Consider the following 18264-nt stretch of genomic DNA (forward strand, 5'->3'; position numbering starts at 1 on the left):
CTCTGCCAGCTCCTTAATCTGCTTGGAAGCAACATCATACGTGTCGAGCCTTTGAAGCTGAGGGATGTGATACAGGACATGAGTCGCGTAATTGCAGAGGTGACAAACCGGGTTGGGCTCGTACTGGGGGTCATTGAGACACAGGTCTTTTAAGTTGCTTAGTCTCGCCAAACTGGTAATTTCCTTTATAGAAAGAAAACAATAACAACAATTATGACATGCTTAAAGAAACTCCATGTTTCCCCACATGGAGACGTACAGAAGAAAAACCCTTTCACCAGCTCTAAACCGGTCAGTCCTAGAGGAGATCAGCCCTGCCTGCTCCTTAGAAGGCCAGATCCTGAAGATGAAACTCAAACACTTTGGCCACCTCATGAGAAGGAAGGACTCCCTGGAGAAGAGCCTAATGCTGGGAGCGATCAAGGGCAAAAGAAGAAGGGGATGACAGAGAATGAGGTGGCTGGATGGAGTCACTGAAGCAGTCGGTGCAAACTTAAATGGAGTCCGGGGAATGGTAGAGGACAGGAAGGCCTGGAGGATCATTGTCCATGGGGTCACAATGGGTCGGACACAACTTCGCAACTAACAACAACAAGTTTTCAACATATTGTGCTACGCTGTGGACACGAATTTTCGTATGTTGTTGATACACGATAAGCAATGCAAGCTCTGAGCATGGGAAACACCTTCACTGTTCTTCAAAGCAGACAGTTCATCGCTGTTTCTAAGAAGCTTGGGCAACCTTATCATGGTTGGGCTCATGGGAATTGTATAAATGTGCATTGTTTATTTGATCGATTGATTTCCAACCACTCTTGACATGCAGTTCGTGGCGGGTTACAAAACTGATGCCAATTACAATAAACCCCCCAATAAAATCCCATTAAAACATCATACAAAAATCAACCCTCACGCCACCATGGCTGACTGCTAGCTGGGCGTCAAGGGGGACCAGCCATCTGCTGGTCATCAGTAGGATGGTAGATCTTCCTGGGGGGGGGGGGATCTGATCTTCTGACTGCCCTGACCTCAACCATATACCTGGCGGAACATCTCCGTCTTATAGGCCTTGTGGAACGCCACAAACACCCGCTGGGCCCATAGCTCTTCCGGGAGCTCATTCCAACTGGACAAAGGTGCTTTCCTCTGCAAGCAGGACAAATGCATCAAGTAACGTGGCGAAAGGGAAAACGTGAAAAGTGATGCTAAGAATTCCGCACGTACCTTGAAGGAACATATCCTGTTCCCGGATAGGTTTAGTTTTTCTATTCCTTGATTGGGATCCAAGTTACGTCCTAAAACGCAAACGGGGAGGAAGCAACACGGAACAGGTATTTAGGCTTCATTTGATTGCCGCCGCAGCCCTCTTTCAGGTTGCCAAACAACTGGTACAGCGTGGAGGCTTCCCAGCATGACGCCTGATCTCCCGTGAAGAAGAAAATAGAGGGTGGGCATTAGACCCTGCTGTGGCTCCCCCCCCTTCTCAAATCCTGCCCTCCTCAGGCTCTACCTGCCCCCCCCCTCCAAATTCTCATGAAGGTCTCAAGTTGGAGCTGGCAACCCTAGCTCTGTTGCAAAGACTTAGAATGCCTTGTGTGTGTAAAGGGTGTGTTAAGCTGCAACCAGCGTATGAGGACCTCAAAAGGTTTGCATGGGAAGCGATGAACAGAGGGGGGTGGCCATTGCCTGCCTTTGCGTAGCAACCCTGGGCTTCCTTGGTGGTATCACCCCGGGCTGACCCTGCTTAGCTTCTGAGCCCTCCAGGTCAGACCCAGAACAGCTTAGTACAGGGGTAGTCAACCTGTGGTCCTCCAGATGGAAGCCAGGGGTAGTCAACCTGTGGTCCTCCAGATGTCCATGGACTACAATCCCCATGCGCCCCTGCCAGCGTTTGCTGGCAGGGGCTCATGGGAATTGTAGTCCATGGACATCTGGAGGACCACAGGTTGACTACCCCTGCCTTAGCAGACTACAGCAGAAAAGCCCGGAGGCCAGTCACAGTTCTCCCAGAGCTCTCTCAGCCCCACCTATCTCACATAGTTTCTGTTGTGGGGAGAGGAAGGATAGGTGATTGTAAGCTGTTCTGAGACTCCTTTTGGTAATGAAAAATGGGGTGCAAAACACCAGTTCTTCTTATTGTACAGAAGTGATACAGGACACAACTCTGTTACCTGTCCATTTTTAAATATCACCTACCAATTTTACTAATGCAGTTGCCGGCAAGGTTGAGTTCCTTCAGACTCTGCAAGGTGGACAGCCCCTGCAAGAAAGATGAAAGTTCTATCACAGGCTGAATCCTTGGGGAAATTCATTTATTTTTTAAAACAAATTATATCCCATCTCCATCATCTTTCAAGCCAGCAGCCAATAACAATTCTACAATAAGATCTAATGCACAACAAATGAAGAAATTCCTGAAAAGACATGAGCCACAAAAATTCCCAGGGCAACATTGAAGGGCAGGGACAGTGCAGACGTTTAGCAACTAACCAGGACTGATTCTGCACTTACTTCCCCCCCCCCGCTGTGGATCCTGCTGAATTCAGATCGATTTGAACCCAGGTCTTTCTCCTTCCTCCCCCCTGAATTGAAACAGAAAGCCTTCTGCACTTGATTGGGGAAGCTCAGAGCGGGGAGGGGAGTGGTGGTCATGAAGCTGAACTACCTTTCCTGAATTGGGGAGGGGGGTTGGGTGACTAGCCAGCACTAGTGCTTTATTTCTTCTCTTTTGACTCCCAAGCCAGCAGCAGCCTCTCAGAGAATGAGGCAAATCAATGCTTAGAGAAGTGTGGGCTTTTGGAGCGCAGTCACTTTAAAACAGGGAGGTAAACCTTGCAACCGAGAACCAGCAAGTCTTTGAATTGATGCCCTGGCCAGTCAGGGAGGACTGCTTTGCTACGAGGCACGGAGCAGGAAGTTAATTTGCAAAACGGAGAAAACTACACTTATACTGGTGGCATTTTTTCAAATATTGAGGCTTATATCCACTCCTGGATATCGCGGGGGAAAGGTAGGGTCACCACAGATCAATCATGCATGTTGCAGAGGGAAAATTTAAAGCACCCAAAATCAAAATGGAAATCAAATTCAGTGTAGATGGGAGGGATTTATTCAGACTGGGAGTGGATAAAAAGCCCTGTGCAGACTAAACCCAGGTGTGTGCATATTACTAACCAAGATGCCTAGAAGGAAGACTAGCATCCTCCAAGAATTAACAGTTACAGGAATTGCCTGTTTCATGTGTCCTGCTCAAGGCGGGGATGGGAGCTCATCTTGAGAAATGAGGGGGGAGGACGACCACAGAATGAAGTTGGAGTCTGGTGGGAATTTTGAAGACCGACAAAGTTTAATTCTAAGCGTCAGCTTTTGTGTGCATGCATGCTTCTTCAGAGACAATGGAAATGTCTTTGCTGACCATTACATTTAGGGAGAGGGTGGTGTGTGTGTGTGTGTGTGTGTGTGTTTGTTGCCAGGAATGACTAACTGGAGTCAAGATGCATAAATAACACAGCAATAAGCATAGCTAAGATTGGATTGAAGCAGATGGTAAAAAAGCAGTAATGTCAACTTCTTTTATCCAGCCATTATAATCACTCAGTTACTTTTGCATGTTGACTCCAGTAGCCCTTTCCTGCAAGCAGCCCCCCTTCATTCATTCATTCATTCATTCATTCATTCATTCATTCATTCATTCATTCATTCGATTTATGTACCGCCCGTCACTATGATGTCTCTGGGCGGTTGACATAAAACAATAGGAAATTAAGGAGTACATTGAAGGTATTTGTAAGAATAGGTATTATAAAAGTCAGCCCTGGTTAGTACTTGGATGGGAGACCACCAAGAAAGTCCAGGGTTCCTAGGCAGAGGCAGGCAATGGCAAATACCTCCATTGGTTTGTCTCTTGCCTTAAAGAAGAAGAGTTCATTCTTATATGCCGCTTTTCTCAACCCGAAGGAGTCTCAAAGCGGCTTACAATCACTTTCCCTTTCCCCTCCCCATAACAGACTCCCTGAGAGGGAGGTGAGGCTGAGAGAGCTCTGACAGAACTGCTTTGTCAGAATAGCCCTATCAGGGCTGTGACTAGGCCAAGGTCACCCAGCAGGCTGCAGGTGGAAGAGCGGGGAATCAAACCCAGCTCGCTAGTTTAGAAGTCCGCGCTCCTAACCACCACACCTAACTACAAACAAACAAACACACATCTAATTGGCATCCCTCCTGTATTGCACCCCCCACCCTGGGTTCTGGTTTCTACGCCCATGGGTGGAATTCTTAAAACTGATTTTAGAACTGTTTAACCTGCAATTTTAGCATACAGTTGAATGTTCACTGCCCTGAGCCCGCTTGAGCAGAAGGGCAATCTATAAATCGAAATAAATAAATATGTAATGGTTGGTAATGTGTCTGAAGAAATGTGCATGCACACAAAAGCTTATAACCAGAGATAAACTTTGTTGGTCTTAAAGGTGCCACTGGGCTTAAACTTCATTATATTTTGATATTTTTCTTTTTTGGATTTGTTCGGCCGTTTCTTATTTCTTACCTGCGAGCTGCTTTGGATAGTAACAGATGAGCAGGTAAAATAAACAGTATGGCTTCATCGGTACTGAGGGCCTAGATTGGACTATTTATTTATTTATTTATTTATTTATAATTGGATTTATATACCGCCGTTCGCCAAAAGGTCTCACGGCGGTTCACAATAAAATATAAAATCAAAGTAAAATCACATAAAATCCCATAAATACATTATTACAATAAAAAGATGGCATTCTATTCTAACTTTCCCCACTTTCCCCGCTTGTTCAGAGAGAGGTTGGACGTTAATTCTGTAAGAGAGAGAGGCGAGAAAGACTGGCCGATGGATTAGGGATCTTGGATGGAACCCGGGCTCTGCCCTGGCCTCAACCAAAGGCCTGGCGGAAGAGCTCCGTCTTACAGGCCCTGCGGAAAGATGGTAGTTCCGACAGGGCCCTTAGCTCCTCCGGGAGCTCATTCCACCAGGTTGGGGCCAGGACCGAAAAGGCCCTGGCCCTGGTCGAGGCCAGGCAAACGTCCCGGGGGCCCGGGACAGTCAGTAGATTCATACCCGCAGAACATTCATACCTGTGACATCAAGCCATGTAATATGTTTACCTCCACGATGCGGTTTTGAAATCTTTGCTCTTTCTGTCCTCCCAATACAAAGGGATCAATCCTGCCCCAACCAACCACAATTCTTTTTTTACCTCAATTTCTTTAATCTGATTCCCGTTCAGCCATACAATCTCCAAATTGATCAGGTTTTCCAGATTTTCAATGGTCGAAATCCTGTTGCAGTAGAGGTAAAGCTTTTGCAAATTAATGCATTGCTTCAGACCTTCGATCTTCTGTCAAAGAGAGAATATGCAGCATTTTTAAGCAACCCTGACCTCCCCTGGCCCTGATGATCTCTGAAAACTCAAAAGAATTTTCAGCTAAGCATGCAGAAGAAGATCCTGACAGTCAGAGCAATTCCACGTTGGAACAGGCTTCCTCGTTAGAAGCAAGGATCCTGCTCTCACCAACACTAGAGGATCCCCTGATAGTAACTCCAGGACCTCATCCTCGCCTCAACCATAGGCCTGGCTTTTATACCCCGCTTTTCTCTACCCGGAGTCTCAAAGTGGCTTACCATCGCCTTCCCTTTCCTCTCCCTACAACAGACACCCTGTTAGGGAGGTGAGGCTGAGAGAGCCCTGATATTACTGAAGAAGAAGAAGAGTTGGTTCTTAGATGCCGCCTTTCTCTACCCGAAGGAGTCTCAAAGCGGCTTCCATTCACCTTCCCTCTCCTCTCCCCACAACAGACACCCTGTGAGGGAGGGGAGGCTGAGAAAGCCCTGAGATTACTGAAGAAGAAGAAGAGTTGGTTCTTATATGCCACTTTTCTCTACCCAAACGAGTCTGAAAGTGGCTTACAGTCACCTTCCCTTTCCTCTCCCCACAACAGACACCCTGTGAGGGAGGGGAGGCTGAGAGAGCCCTGATATTACTGAAGAAGAAGAAGAGTTGGTTCCTATATGCTGCTTTTCTCTACCCAAACGAGTCTGAAAGTGGCTTACAGTCACCTTCCCATTCCTCTCCCCACAACAGACACCCTGTGAGGGAGGGGAGGCTGAGAGAGCCCTGAGATTACTGAAGAAGAAGAAGAGTTGGTTCTTATATGCCACTTTTCTCTACCTGACGGTGTCTCAGAGCAGCTTCCAGTCGCCTTCCCTTTCCTCTCCCCACAACAGACACCCTGTGAGGGAGGTGAGGCTGGGAGAGCTCTGCTGGGCCAGTTCTGTGAGAGTGCCTTCCCAGGACTGTGGTGAGCCCAAGCTGGCTGCATGTGGAGGAGCAAGGAATCAAACCCAGCTCGCCCAACTAGAAGCCACCATCCCACTGGCTCCTCACCACTACGCCATACTGGAGCATGGACTCTATGGCTGTTCCTCCACTTTCCAAACTACAGGTTTCCCAGGCGCCAGTCCCAAATCTCCAGGATATTCCCAACCCAACCTAGCCCCTCAGCCATAATATGCAGTCCCACCCTTACCAGTGACCGGAGGGGGGCAGGAGGAAGGAACACCTGAACGGCAATAAGTTAACTTACTGTCAAACAGCACTCAGCCAGCCAAAGCTCTCTAAGCAGCAGGCAGTTCTCCAGGTCACAAATCTTCTGGATGTTTTGCCTGACAAGAGTCAGCCTCGTCAAGTTAGGGAAAAAGGACAGGCCTACGATTCTGGGGTAACCCGAGAAAAAAATCTCCAGGCTTTTCGTTTCGGCTCCCTCCTGCTCAATTCGCTCGTAACACAGCCCGTTACAGGTGCACTGGAAGAGAATAAAGAGGGGCCGTTATCCTTCTTTCTCTGGCTTGCCCCACAGATTAGTTGATAGACGGTGAGGGTTTTAATCGATGCATGGAGTTAGGTAAGGGAACGACCCTGTGCAAACGCCAACCACTGCTAATGAAGGATTGTAGCTCAGCTAATCAGAGACTATCTTTATGTCAATAAAATCACCCTTTGTCAGACGAAGGGTGCTTACACTCAAAAGCTCATGCCTTGAATAAATCTTTGTTGGTCTTAAAGGTGCCACTGGACTCTGATTTTATTGTGCTGCATCAGACCAACACGGCTACTCATTTGAATCTATCTTTATGTCAATTTGCAAACCAATCAACCGGTCCCATTAAGAACCTATCAGGTTCTTTGGCGGGCTGGTACCAGTGTCTATAAGTTGTTGTGTTCTGTTCTGTTGTTAAGTATTCAGCGTTTCTGGTTGGATTGTTTTCAAAGAGCTGTGTCTGTCGAACCCAAAGACTTTAGAAATACCTTCTCCAGTGCTGTTTCGGCACGGGAAAATGGCTTGGGAGGGAAGGATCCCTTCCTCTCCCTAGGAAATATTCTGAGCCCAACTGGGCTCACCTTTATTTTTTTAAAGGAATTATTGATTAATTCATTTAATATTGTTTGTTTATTTATTGAAAGCTGTTCCCAGACCCGCCTGTTTAAAAAGATGGATATGTCTTTTGGCTCGAGGTTCTCCCCATCCCAACCCCACCTGCTGCCTAGAACAGGAGTTGTAAAAAAAATTGGAATGAGAACCCTTTGCCTGCAAAACAGATGCTCCCTAACTGAGCCACGGCATGTTCCTGATCTACCTAAAGATTTCCAGTCAGTTAAATCAACAAGCAATGATGAGAGCAAGTCCAATTTAACTTTTCACTAAAGAATTCTGGGAATTGTAGTCTGTTCGGGGGGGGGGGGTGCTCAGAATTTTGCTGGCAATCCAAAGTTCTTTCTTCTCCTTTCCAAAATCTGGGCTTTCCCGCATTCTCGTTTTCTCTCGCTTGTAAGTACATGTTTCACCGGCCGGAGAAACACACATACTGTTCTGCACCCATTTTGCTCCCTTTATTCAGTGGTTCTCAACATGGGGGGTTGGGACCCCTTTTCACAGGGGTCACAGGCCAGCAGGGTGAGCAGGTTGGCTGTGGGGGGGGGGGGGTGCTGCCACTGTTGCTGCTTCTCCTTTAGGCGCCCGTGCTCAACCACTCTAGCAGCGCCTCCAGCACAGCCCAGTATCCTGCCAGGCGCTCCAGGTGGCAGCACTGCTCAGCAAGACAACCTGAAATCATCTAGCATTTGAGCTATCAAACATGAACGGTTTGGCACTTCAAGCCTTACCAGCTCTTTAATTATATCCTCTGAAGCCACCTGGTTTTGGTTATCGCTCTGGATCATTTTCCAAGCATTTCAGCTGATTGGTCATAGCAGATGATCTAAGGAGAAGAAACAGAATTATCTGCTGAACGATCAGCCATATCGGTGGTTTCTCTGGGGCTTTCCGCACTCCTTCAAAATCGCACAATGGTTGGCAATTGAAAACGCTACTGATTTGCCATTATGCACAACGTTGTTGACAATCTGCCACATACCTGAAACCGATCCACAAAAAGCGCTTCGTTGTAGCGCTTTCAGGGAAATCCCCAAAAGTGGATTCACCCTCCGGAAAGGGATACACTCCTCCAACCAATCTGCAACACTAGCGGGAAAGTTCTGTGCGTTACCATTGTTGTGGTTTCTACAAAGTCCCTCCCCCTGGCTCTCTCCTCTGATCTTCCGGTGAAGCGATCGCCATTTTTTTTTTCTCCGAGCAACGCACCGGCGAGCCTCCGTTTAGAGGCTTCCCCGGCTTCAGTCCCTCCCCAGAGCTGTTTAGTCACTAAGCACAAACAACAGAGAAGCCCATTTGCTGATGTATTTTCCCTTTATTTTTCACACTGTTTTCGGCCGATAATCGCGCCCGTGAGGGGGAGGGGATTTCACTCGGGAGGAGCGTGGCAACGATGAAATGGCAGCTCAAACACACCTGCCAGCTGGATGGGTCTCTCCGTTGCAATGAATCAATGCAGATTTGTTGCAACGGGTGTGTGTGTGTGTGTGTTTTTTTAAAAAACCTTTCTTAAAGGGAAAGGGGCTGTTTGGGAGCATGCTAACGGCCACCCATTGGCTGCTTGACAGCCAATGGCGGGACGAGCTTGGCAATAGCGCTTCCTTTCTAGCGATTTTTGCCGAGACCGGAAGCCTGTGGGAAACGATAGAAACGCAACTGGATTCCACTACAAAGGCAGGTATGCATAACGATGAATTCCACTATTTAAAATGGTGATTTTTCATTCAGCAAACAATTTGCTACAAGGATCCCGGTGCGGAAAGCCCCTCTTTCTTCCCTGACATGGACAGCCCAGGCAAGTCTGATCCCGTCAGAGCTCGGAGGCTAAGCAGGACTGACCCTGGCCAGAATTTGGATAGGAGACTTCCAGAGATTTGGATGGAGTTCTGAACACTAGGAAAAAGAAGAAGAGATGGTTTTTATACCCTGCTTTTCTCTACCCAAAGGAGTCTCAAAGCGGCTTATTATCACCTTCCCTTTCCTCTCCCCACAACAGACACCCTGGGAGTGGGGTGGAGAGAGCTTTGTGAGAACAGCTCTAACAGGACTGTGACTAACCCAGGATACCCAGATGACTGCATGTGGAGGAGTGGGGAATCAGAACAAGCTCTCCAGATTAGAAGTCACCACTCTTAACCAGTATCCTACTACACGACATAGAGGCAAGCCATGGCAAATCCCTTCCAAATGTCCCTTGACTGGCTCCCAGACAATCACTGGATCTCCTGCATACACATTATATGCCATGCGGTAGGGAGACATATAATTAATTTATACCCAAATTTCTTCCCTAACAGGGAAAGATTGTGGCCTACCTGCCAGGGGTGTTGTTATTCAGATTTCTGAGTTAACCTGTTTTGACTATGTAAAACCCACTCTGTGAGCTTTGTCCCTTTACAGTCCATGAGGATTAGGTGACCCAGAGAGAACTTTTAAAACCACACTGTTCCAGAAGCCTCCTCTAAAACAATCCTGATAGTTGCCAAAATTCCATCTATCGGAGCCCTCCCTGCTTGTAAGACCCTCCCCTCCCCAGCTCTGGAAGAACGGAATACACTATAAGAAGAAGAAGAAGAAGAGTTGGTTCTTATATGCCGCTTTTCCCTACCCGAAGGAGGCTCAAAACGGCTGAGAGAGCCCTGATACTACAGAAGAAGAAGAAGAGTTGGTTCTTATATGCCACTTTTCTCTACCTGAAGCAGTCTCAAAGCAGCTTCCAGTCGCCTTCCCTTTCCTCTCCCCACAACAGACACCCTGTGGAGTGGGTGAGGCTGAGAGAGCCCTGATATCACTGCCCGGTCAGAACAGTTTTATCAGTGCCGTGGTGAGCCCAAGGTCACCCAGCTGGCTGCATGTGGGGGGGCGCAGAATCGAACCCGGCATGCCAGATTAGAAGTCCGCACTCCTAACCACTACACCAAACTGGGACTGCTGGCTACTGACACTTTACTCACACCAATCTGTTTTTAAATCTTAAATTTTAATTAATTCTTTTAACTTTAGTGGATGTTACAGAAAACTGATGTTTAGTGCCCTGAGACGGCTTGCTGGGAGGCCGGTATATCAATATTAATTAAATAAAACAAATAAATTCTGCAGGGCCTGTAAAACAGCACTCTTCCACCAGGTCCATGGTTGAGGACGGGGCAGTTTAGATCATAAATACACCAGGTCTCCCTCCCTTTCTCTCTTCCCTTAGTTTGATATTTCTCGCACATTGTAGGCTCCCCACCAGCTCACTTGCATCAATAATGGGCAGATACACTTCTGGGTAGCCATGTGGGTTAATGTGATCTTGGGGTCCTTGTGGTCTGTAAATTAAATATGATCAGACAGTGTAATACAGCGGAGTAAAGAAGGCAAATGCAGTCTTGGGCTGTATCAACAGAGGCACCACATCAAAACTGCAAAATGTCCTAGTCCCACTGTACACTGCATTGGTCAGACCCCACCTGGAGTCCTATGGGCAGTTCTGGAGGCCTCCCTTCAAAAAGGATGTGGACAAAATTGAGAGGGGGCAGAGGAGAGCGATGAGGATGACTAAGCCCTAGGAGGGAAGGCTGAGGGACTGGGGAATAATACAGAAAGTGACTCTGAGAAAACCTATTTACAATGGTACGAGATTGAAAAAAATAATACAAAATGCTAACCGAATTAAGGAAAACTAATAAAAAAGGGCACAGGATAGAAAAATAATAGAAAAAGAGTTTAAAATTTCAAGGAAAAGTGAGTAACAACGCCTGGAATTAAGGCGTTCCAGGAAGATTCTGGGATGTAATGTAAACAAACATGCCCTTTAAAAATCCTGTGCATGCACCTGCCAGAACCCCCCCCACACACAAAAACAAACATACTTGCCAAAGATACAATGCCCCATTGCACTACGATCCGGGAATACCCAGGTTTGAAGCCCATGCTCTACCCTGGAAGCTTACTGGGTCACCTGGAGCCAGTCACCAGCCCTCACCCTAGCCTACCTCACAGGGTTGTTGTGAGGGTCAAAGATAGAAACGAAGTCAACAAAAATGAGCTGCCCACCTTTCAGAAAGAGGGGAAAGGGGCTTTCCCATGAGCCACACCTACCCCAGGGATGGAGGAAAAGGATGCTCCAAAGGAAATAGGTTCTTCTTGTCAGGGGTGTAAACGCGAGGTGTGGTTTCTCCCCCCTGAAAACGGAGCAAGGAGGCTGAAGGAGGCCAGAGGCGGCGAGAGGCAGTTGCTAGGCAACAGCAGGTAGCCCCTCCCCCGTGGAGGCCACTCACCCACCTGGAGCCCAGAGCATCCGCCGAGTCCGGGCTGTGTGTAGGCACCGTCGTCTAGGAAACCTCCCTGGCCACGCCCCTAGCCGAGCAGCGACCAATGAGCGCGGACTAGAACCCTGTGATGCGGGGCGTGACGCTGATTCTGCGCAGAACGGAAGCTTTTATTCATTCATTCATTCATTCGTTGCTGGGGCGTCTTGCCAGTATGGGAAAGGGGCGCGCGTCGGATCGAGACCCCGATCCCGGGGTTATTAGCGCGAGGATATTTCCCCCCCCCATACATTACGTTGATTCCAAGGAAGTTTGCATGGCCCTGGGATGCAAGGCTCTGTACACACACACTCACTGCGCAATAGACCCCTGCGCATTTAGTGGGACCTACTTCCGAGTAGGCATGGGTAGGACTGGGCCGTAGGGCGACACTTGGGGTGGCCAGGTCCCCCCTGACCCGCGGTGGGTGGTGGGGAGTAGGTTGCCAGCTCCAGGTTGGGAAATTCCTGGAGATACGGGGATGGAACCAGTGGAAGGGCACAGGGACTTTAGTGCGGTACAGTGCTCTAGAGCAGGGGTAGTCTGCTGGGAGCGATCGAGGGCAAAAGAAGAAGGGGACGACAGAGAATGAGGTGGCTGGATGGAGTCACTGAAGCAGTAGGTGCAAACTTAAATGGACTCCGGGGCATGGTAGAGGACAGGAAGGCCTGGAGGATCATTGTCCATGGGGTCGAGATGGGTCAGACACGACTTCACACATAACAACAACAACAGTCTGCTTTTAGTATATGTGGCTAGCGGTGTTGAAGAAACCAAAGACCCACCCCAAATACAGGGAAGTCTCACATGAAGGAGTATAGCCTGGTAGGAACTGCAGCTTCACAATGAGCAGCAAAGGAAGCCAGAGCCTCAGGGTCTTCTGCTTAAGTGTTTTGTGGGAAAGAAGAGGACAAGGACTTATGGGAGTTGTAGTTTTCAGCCTATTCTGACCTGCAGAGGGAAATGGAGCCAGGTCAGAATTCATCAGACCTCAGAGATGTGGGTGAGTGTCCTCCTGGCAGAAATAAATTGGGTTGGATCCAGCGGTTTCCTTCTGCTAAGTGAGTAATCTTTGGTTGAGGAAGAAGTCCTGCTGAACACTCAATAGATGAAATAATACTCATATGAAAGAAAGACTCTTTCCTCCAACACAGCATTCCTTGCTAAACAAGAGGTAGACCACGGGGTCTAACCCTAAACCAACAACCCTAACCCAACAACAACAAGATGGGAATAATTGTAAATGATCAACTGTGATAAAATTATAGTTGACACTAACATATAGCTTTATCTGTATATAGAGAGAGCTTTATCTGTAGAGTCTGGACAGCTTTCAAGGGGAAACATAATCCAAACTTGATGAAAATTTATCAAAGTTGGGTTGCCACTTACCCAGGAATGGCTTGGGGACCTCCCGTCAATGCTCCCTGCCTCTCACCTCCACTCAGTGGAGTCATGGCAGAAATATGAGTGGGAAAACCAGCACGCAAGGAGTTAACATCCTGTTCCAGGGGCTCGTGGTAGTTGTAGTCCATGGACATCTGGAGAGCCATAGTTTGGCCATGCTGGTTTAGTGGAAGATATCCTCTGACCCCACAGTGTCCTGCATTTCTTAGGCAGCAACATTGAGCAGGGAAAAGAATTTGCCTCCTTTTTAGGCTATCCAGGTTCCCCATGGACATTTGGAGAACCACACTTTGGCCAGCCTGGTCTGGTGAAACATATCCCCTGACCCCACACAGTGTCCTGCATTTCTTGGGCTGCACTGTTGAGCAGGGGAAGGAGCTAGCATCCTATAGAGCAGGGGTAGTCAACCTGTGGTCCTCCAGATGTTCACGGACTACAATTCCCATGAGCCCCTGCCAGCATTTGCTGGCAGGGGCTCATGGGAATTGTAGTCCGTGAACATCTGGAGGACCACAGGTTGACTACCCCTGTTCTAGAGTCCCCCCCCCCCCCGAAAGCAGCCATTTTGTCCAGGGGAACTGTTCTCTATTGTCTGGAGATTAGCTGTTATCTGGGTCATCCACAGGTCCCACCTGGAGACTGGCATCCCTGAGGGGCAGGGACCTCAGTGGGGTACAATGCTCTAGAGTCATCCCCCCCCCCCAAAGCAGCCATTTTCTCCAGGGGAATTGATATCTGGAGATTGGAATTTGAAAATCACTTATAGGAACACCTTGGAGGGCCCACATCCAGCTCACAATCTAACAGCTGCACTGGCTACCAGTTGACTACCAGATCAGGCTTAAGGTTCTGGAAATCGTAGTCTGGACCTTACGTGAGAAACCGCCTCACTACCTCTGCCCCCCAGAGAGGATTATGCTCTGCTAACATCAACAAACTGGTGATCCCTGGCCCCAGGGAAGCTCATCTGTCATCAAGCAGAGCCAGGGGCTTTCTCGGTCTTGGCCCCCACCTGGTGGAATGAGCTCCCAGATGACATCAGGGCCAGAGCTAAAACTGTTCTGCGGGGCCTGCAAAAGGGAGCTCTTCCACAAGTGAATCTACCAACCAGAGTCCAAAGGCCCCTCCCACCGTCAAGCTGCACTCACAAAATGGAACAAGCCCGTGGTGCAGCAGAACTGAACCAAATATTCGTGGCTGAATGTTAAATCGGACCAGCGATACCAAGGCGTTCCTATATTGCATGGTGTTGTGAGTTCTCACTGTTCTAAGCCGTTCTCGCTGTTGGGAAATGTTATGTATAAATGTTATATATTCCAAATCAAAATGTTACACTGTGCCACACTATGGAGGTTTTCAGTGTAAACTGCCCTGAGACAAAAGGGAGGGTGGAATTAATTAATTAATTAATTAGGAGATCTCAAAGCCGCATACGTTTGCCAGGTCTCTCCAGCCACCTGTGTGTGTGTATGTGGGGGGTAGGGTTACCAGACCAAGGTTGGGAATCACCTGGAGATTTGGGGATGGAGCCTGGGGAGGGCAGGAAACCCAGTGGGGTATAATGCCATGGAGTCCCCCCCCCCCCCGAGAGCATCCAATTTCTCCAGGGGGATAGACCATTTTGGTCTGGAGAGGAGCTGGAATTGCAGAAGATCTCCAGGATCAATGACTGGGACTATAGCTTATGGCAGGCAGGAGTCTATTCGTGTTAATTTATTTAATTTATTTATTTATTATACTAGCTTCGAAGCCCTTTTCTAAGAATGGGCCTTGAAAGGGTCCCCTCCCCTGGCCAGGCAGCTTAAGGTGGTTTTGGGCGATCAAGTTGGGTGGGGGTGGGGCTGGGTGACAGAGCTCCTTAGCAGGCAGTCAGCAGGCCAGGTGGCCCTCGTTAGCAGGCCCTCCACCACAATCCTTTGCCCAGGGCCCTCTTCTCTTACCTGCTGTTGGCTCCAAGCACTGAGGTCCGTCTGAGAGCAAAGAGGCTAGAGTCCAGAGCCGGAGGGCGGGAGCTGCAGGGGCAGGGCTAATCAGAATGCAGCCAGCTGCACCCTGATTGGCCCTATTTCAACTTGGACAGCCGGGCACATTCCACCCCCCGAACCTGTTTCACAAATATATATAGAGCAAATATATATAGAGGAACAACAAATATATATAGAGGAACAACAATGAATGATTTATATACTGCCCTCCCTGAAGGCTCAGGGTGGTTCACATAAGAAATGATACAGATAAATTTCTGTGTTGCTTAATCAAGATGGACAGGCGTGTTTATCTGTAGCAGCAGAAAAGAGCAAGAGATCAGGAGCCCCTTCAAGACTGAAACACAGCACTCTATGAGCTTTTGTGAGTCACTGCTCACCTCTTCAGCTGCGTTAATGAGAACTGAACAAAAGGAGATAGTGCTGTTTGGGCTTTCATCCAAATGGATCTGCTTGCCTGTTCCAGTTTTTGGCTGCAGTGTGCACTTTGAAAATATTTCTAGACTTGATATAATTAGAGAGCACGTGAATGTGAATATATGAGGCACTGATAATGCTATATGGTTGAAATTGTGTGCCAAATTGAGCCACTTTGATTTTGGATGGTGCTTGTTCCTTTTTTGTTTTTATGCTTAGCATTTTTCAACACCCTTCCACTGTATTTTGATTTATGTGCCGTTTAATGTGTCATGTGAATATATGAGGCACTGATAATGCTATATGGTTGAAATTGTGTGCCAAATTGAGCCACTTTGATTTTGGATGGTGCTTGTTCCTTTTTTGTTTTTATGCTTAGCATTTTTCAACACCCTTCCACTGTATTTTGATTTATGTGCCGTTTAATGTGTCATGTGAATATATGAGGCACTGTTAATGCTATATGGTTGAAATTGTGTGCCAAATTGAGCCACTTTGATTTTGGATGGTGCTTGTTCTTTTTTTGTTTTTATACTTAGCATTTTTCAACACCGTTCCACTGTATTTCGATTTATGTGCCATTTAATGTGTCATGTGAATACTTATGCCAGGCTTTCTCAACCAGGGTTTCTTGATAGCACTGGAAGGATTTCCCGAAGGGGTGGGAGTTAATTAATTATATATATACTAGGGGCCAATGGGCCCTAGATGGACAGCCTCCCTCCCCCCCCCAGACCTGAAAAGGCTGCAGGTGGCTGTTAGGGGACACACCGGGAAGGGCAGCTCTCATGAATCAGGGATTTGGAAGGAGAAGGTGGTGGTCAGGGGTGGGGGATGGAAGGCAATTGGCTGGCCGCTGGACGGACAGGCAAGCCGGTTGGAGGAGGAGGCACTCAGGGGCGGGACAGCTGCCCTGAGTGGGTGTTGAGCGCTGAGTGGCACTTAAGCCATGAGACCAGCTCCTCCTCCAAGGCCTTACCAGAAATATATTATGTGGAACATATGTATAAATTTGTTAAACATTTATCAGGTGATATGACCATATATGTCTCCCCCTTCTCAAAATGGCCCATGATGGGCCTGGAGGGGGTGGGGAGGGGAGGAGCTCTGGGTGGGCGGGTCCACAGCTCTGCTTCCCAACCATATTCTGCATGATTGTGCCACTTCTGGGGTTTCTCGGTGTCAAAAACGTTGAGAAAAGCTGATTTAACGCCTCATGGAAACATTTAGGCTTTGTTTTGGTTCTGTTTTTAGACTTCTGGTTGCTTCTATGAGCCAATAAACCTACATACTGTTCATTGAAGGTCCCGTTCTGTTGATTGCATTGACTCATTCGGCATAACCCTCCATGAATTCCTGAGAGAAAGGTGGAGTGTAAAATAAACTGCTCACCAGGTGTGGTGGACTCTAATATGGAGAAACAGGATTGATTCCCCACTTCTCCGCATGCAGCCAGCTGGGTGATCTTGGGCTAGTCGCAGTTCTACCCGAGCCCTAGAGCTCTCTATGCCCCACCGACCTCTCAGGATGTCTTTTGTGGGGAGAGGAAGGGAAAGGTGAATGTAAGCCACTTGGGGACTCCTTTAAGTAAGGAAAAGTAGGGTATAAAAACAGTTTTACTTCTAAATAGTGTAAATAAACTAATAATAGAGGTTTAATGTTTGGAAATTTAGAGGTGATGCTTAGCAGGAAGAAAAACAGCACAATCTGTTAAGTAATACCCTATTAATCCTCTGTTACAGAAGTAGGATTTTTTCCCCTCTTGGAAGTTGGCGACCCTACTAAAGCAGTTGTTGATTAAGGCTTTCATGTTCTCTTGGGGCTCCCCATTCTTTCAAAGGAGAACCTTTCATGCCATTTCATAAGCTGGACACCAGGTGTTGCTGTTACGCATCTGTCGTACCTCCCAGCTGGTTCAAACAGAATTTTCTGTCTCCTATTAGAGGACCTGAGTCTGAATTATCAGCTCACTGTAATTTATCTAACATGCATTATCCACATGCACGGGTGGGCTGCTAGTAGGCTCATAAAAGTGCAGAGAAATTAGCATGGTACAAATTCCATTGCACTAAAGAATAAATGTGCTTCAACCATAAAGGAATTTACAGTCAGTTTGTGTCAGTGAAGGGGAGCATACAAGGGTTAGAAAATATTCTCATAAGAATGTGTCGCTGTTGACCAAGATCGAGATAATTCATGCTACGGTATTTCCCATTCCTATATATGGCCCCAGCTGGAGGTTGGCATCCCTAGCAATGGTTAGCCATGATTATGGTAAATAAATGAACATGTATTTCTCAGGCGTCCCAGCAAAATCCCAGGGTGAAGAGATGCAAGGAGGATTTATTTATCCACATCATTTACAGACCATCTTTGCCACTGAAAGTCGAGGTGTGAAACAATGTAAATCAGGATTTGGACGGTCAGTAGAAAAGCATCTGTAGCTGGATGGTTAGAACAGAGTCGCCTGAATGACCCAGGAGGTACCTTCCAATAACGTGATTCTACGGGAGTGACGAGGATGAAACTGGGGACCAAGCCCTTTGGGGAAAGGCTGAGGAACCTGGGAGTGTTCAACCTGGAGGAGGTCCGGAGGGGATAGAATGGCTGTCTTGAAGGATTTGAAAGGTTGTCACTTGGAGGAGGTCTGGGAGTGGTTCCTGTTGGCTGCAGAGGAGAGGACTGCAGTAATAAGGTTGAAC

General features: G+C 47.7%; 1 protein-coding gene across 5 annotated transcripts in view; it reads right to left on the reverse strand.

The window, feature by feature from the left end:
- LRRC9 (leucine rich repeat containing 9) overlaps nt 1-11757 on the reverse strand; it is a 72539-nt gene extending 60782 nt beyond the window's left edge. For 2 of the 5 annotated variants that reach the window (XR_013228612.1, XM_077323950.1), the window contains exons 1-7: nt 9777-9879; nt 8193-8287; nt 6616-6834; nt 5229-5369; nt 2197-2260; nt 1225-1295; nt 1-183 (exon numbers count right to left, since the gene is read on the reverse strand). Coding sequence is in view for 4 of the 5 variants with exons in the window: in XM_077323950.1 (XP_077180065.1) it covers nt 1-183; nt 1225-1295; nt 2197-2260; nt 5229-5369; nt 6616-6834; nt 8193-8249 (735 nt within the window). In the remaining variant the exon portion in view is untranslated. The other 3 variants (XM_077323953.1, XM_077323952.1, XM_077323951.1) reach the window with 3 other exon arrangements.
- Between the last annotated feature and the right edge of the window lie 6507 nt (nt 11758-18264).

The sequence above is a fragment of the Paroedura picta genome, chromosome 2 (assembly GCF_049243985.1).
Source record: "Paroedura picta isolate Pp20150507F chromosome 2, Ppicta_v3.0, whole genome shotgun sequence".
Classification (NCBI taxonomy): domain Eukaryota; kingdom Metazoa; phylum Chordata; class Lepidosauria; order Squamata; family Gekkonidae; genus Paroedura; species Paroedura picta.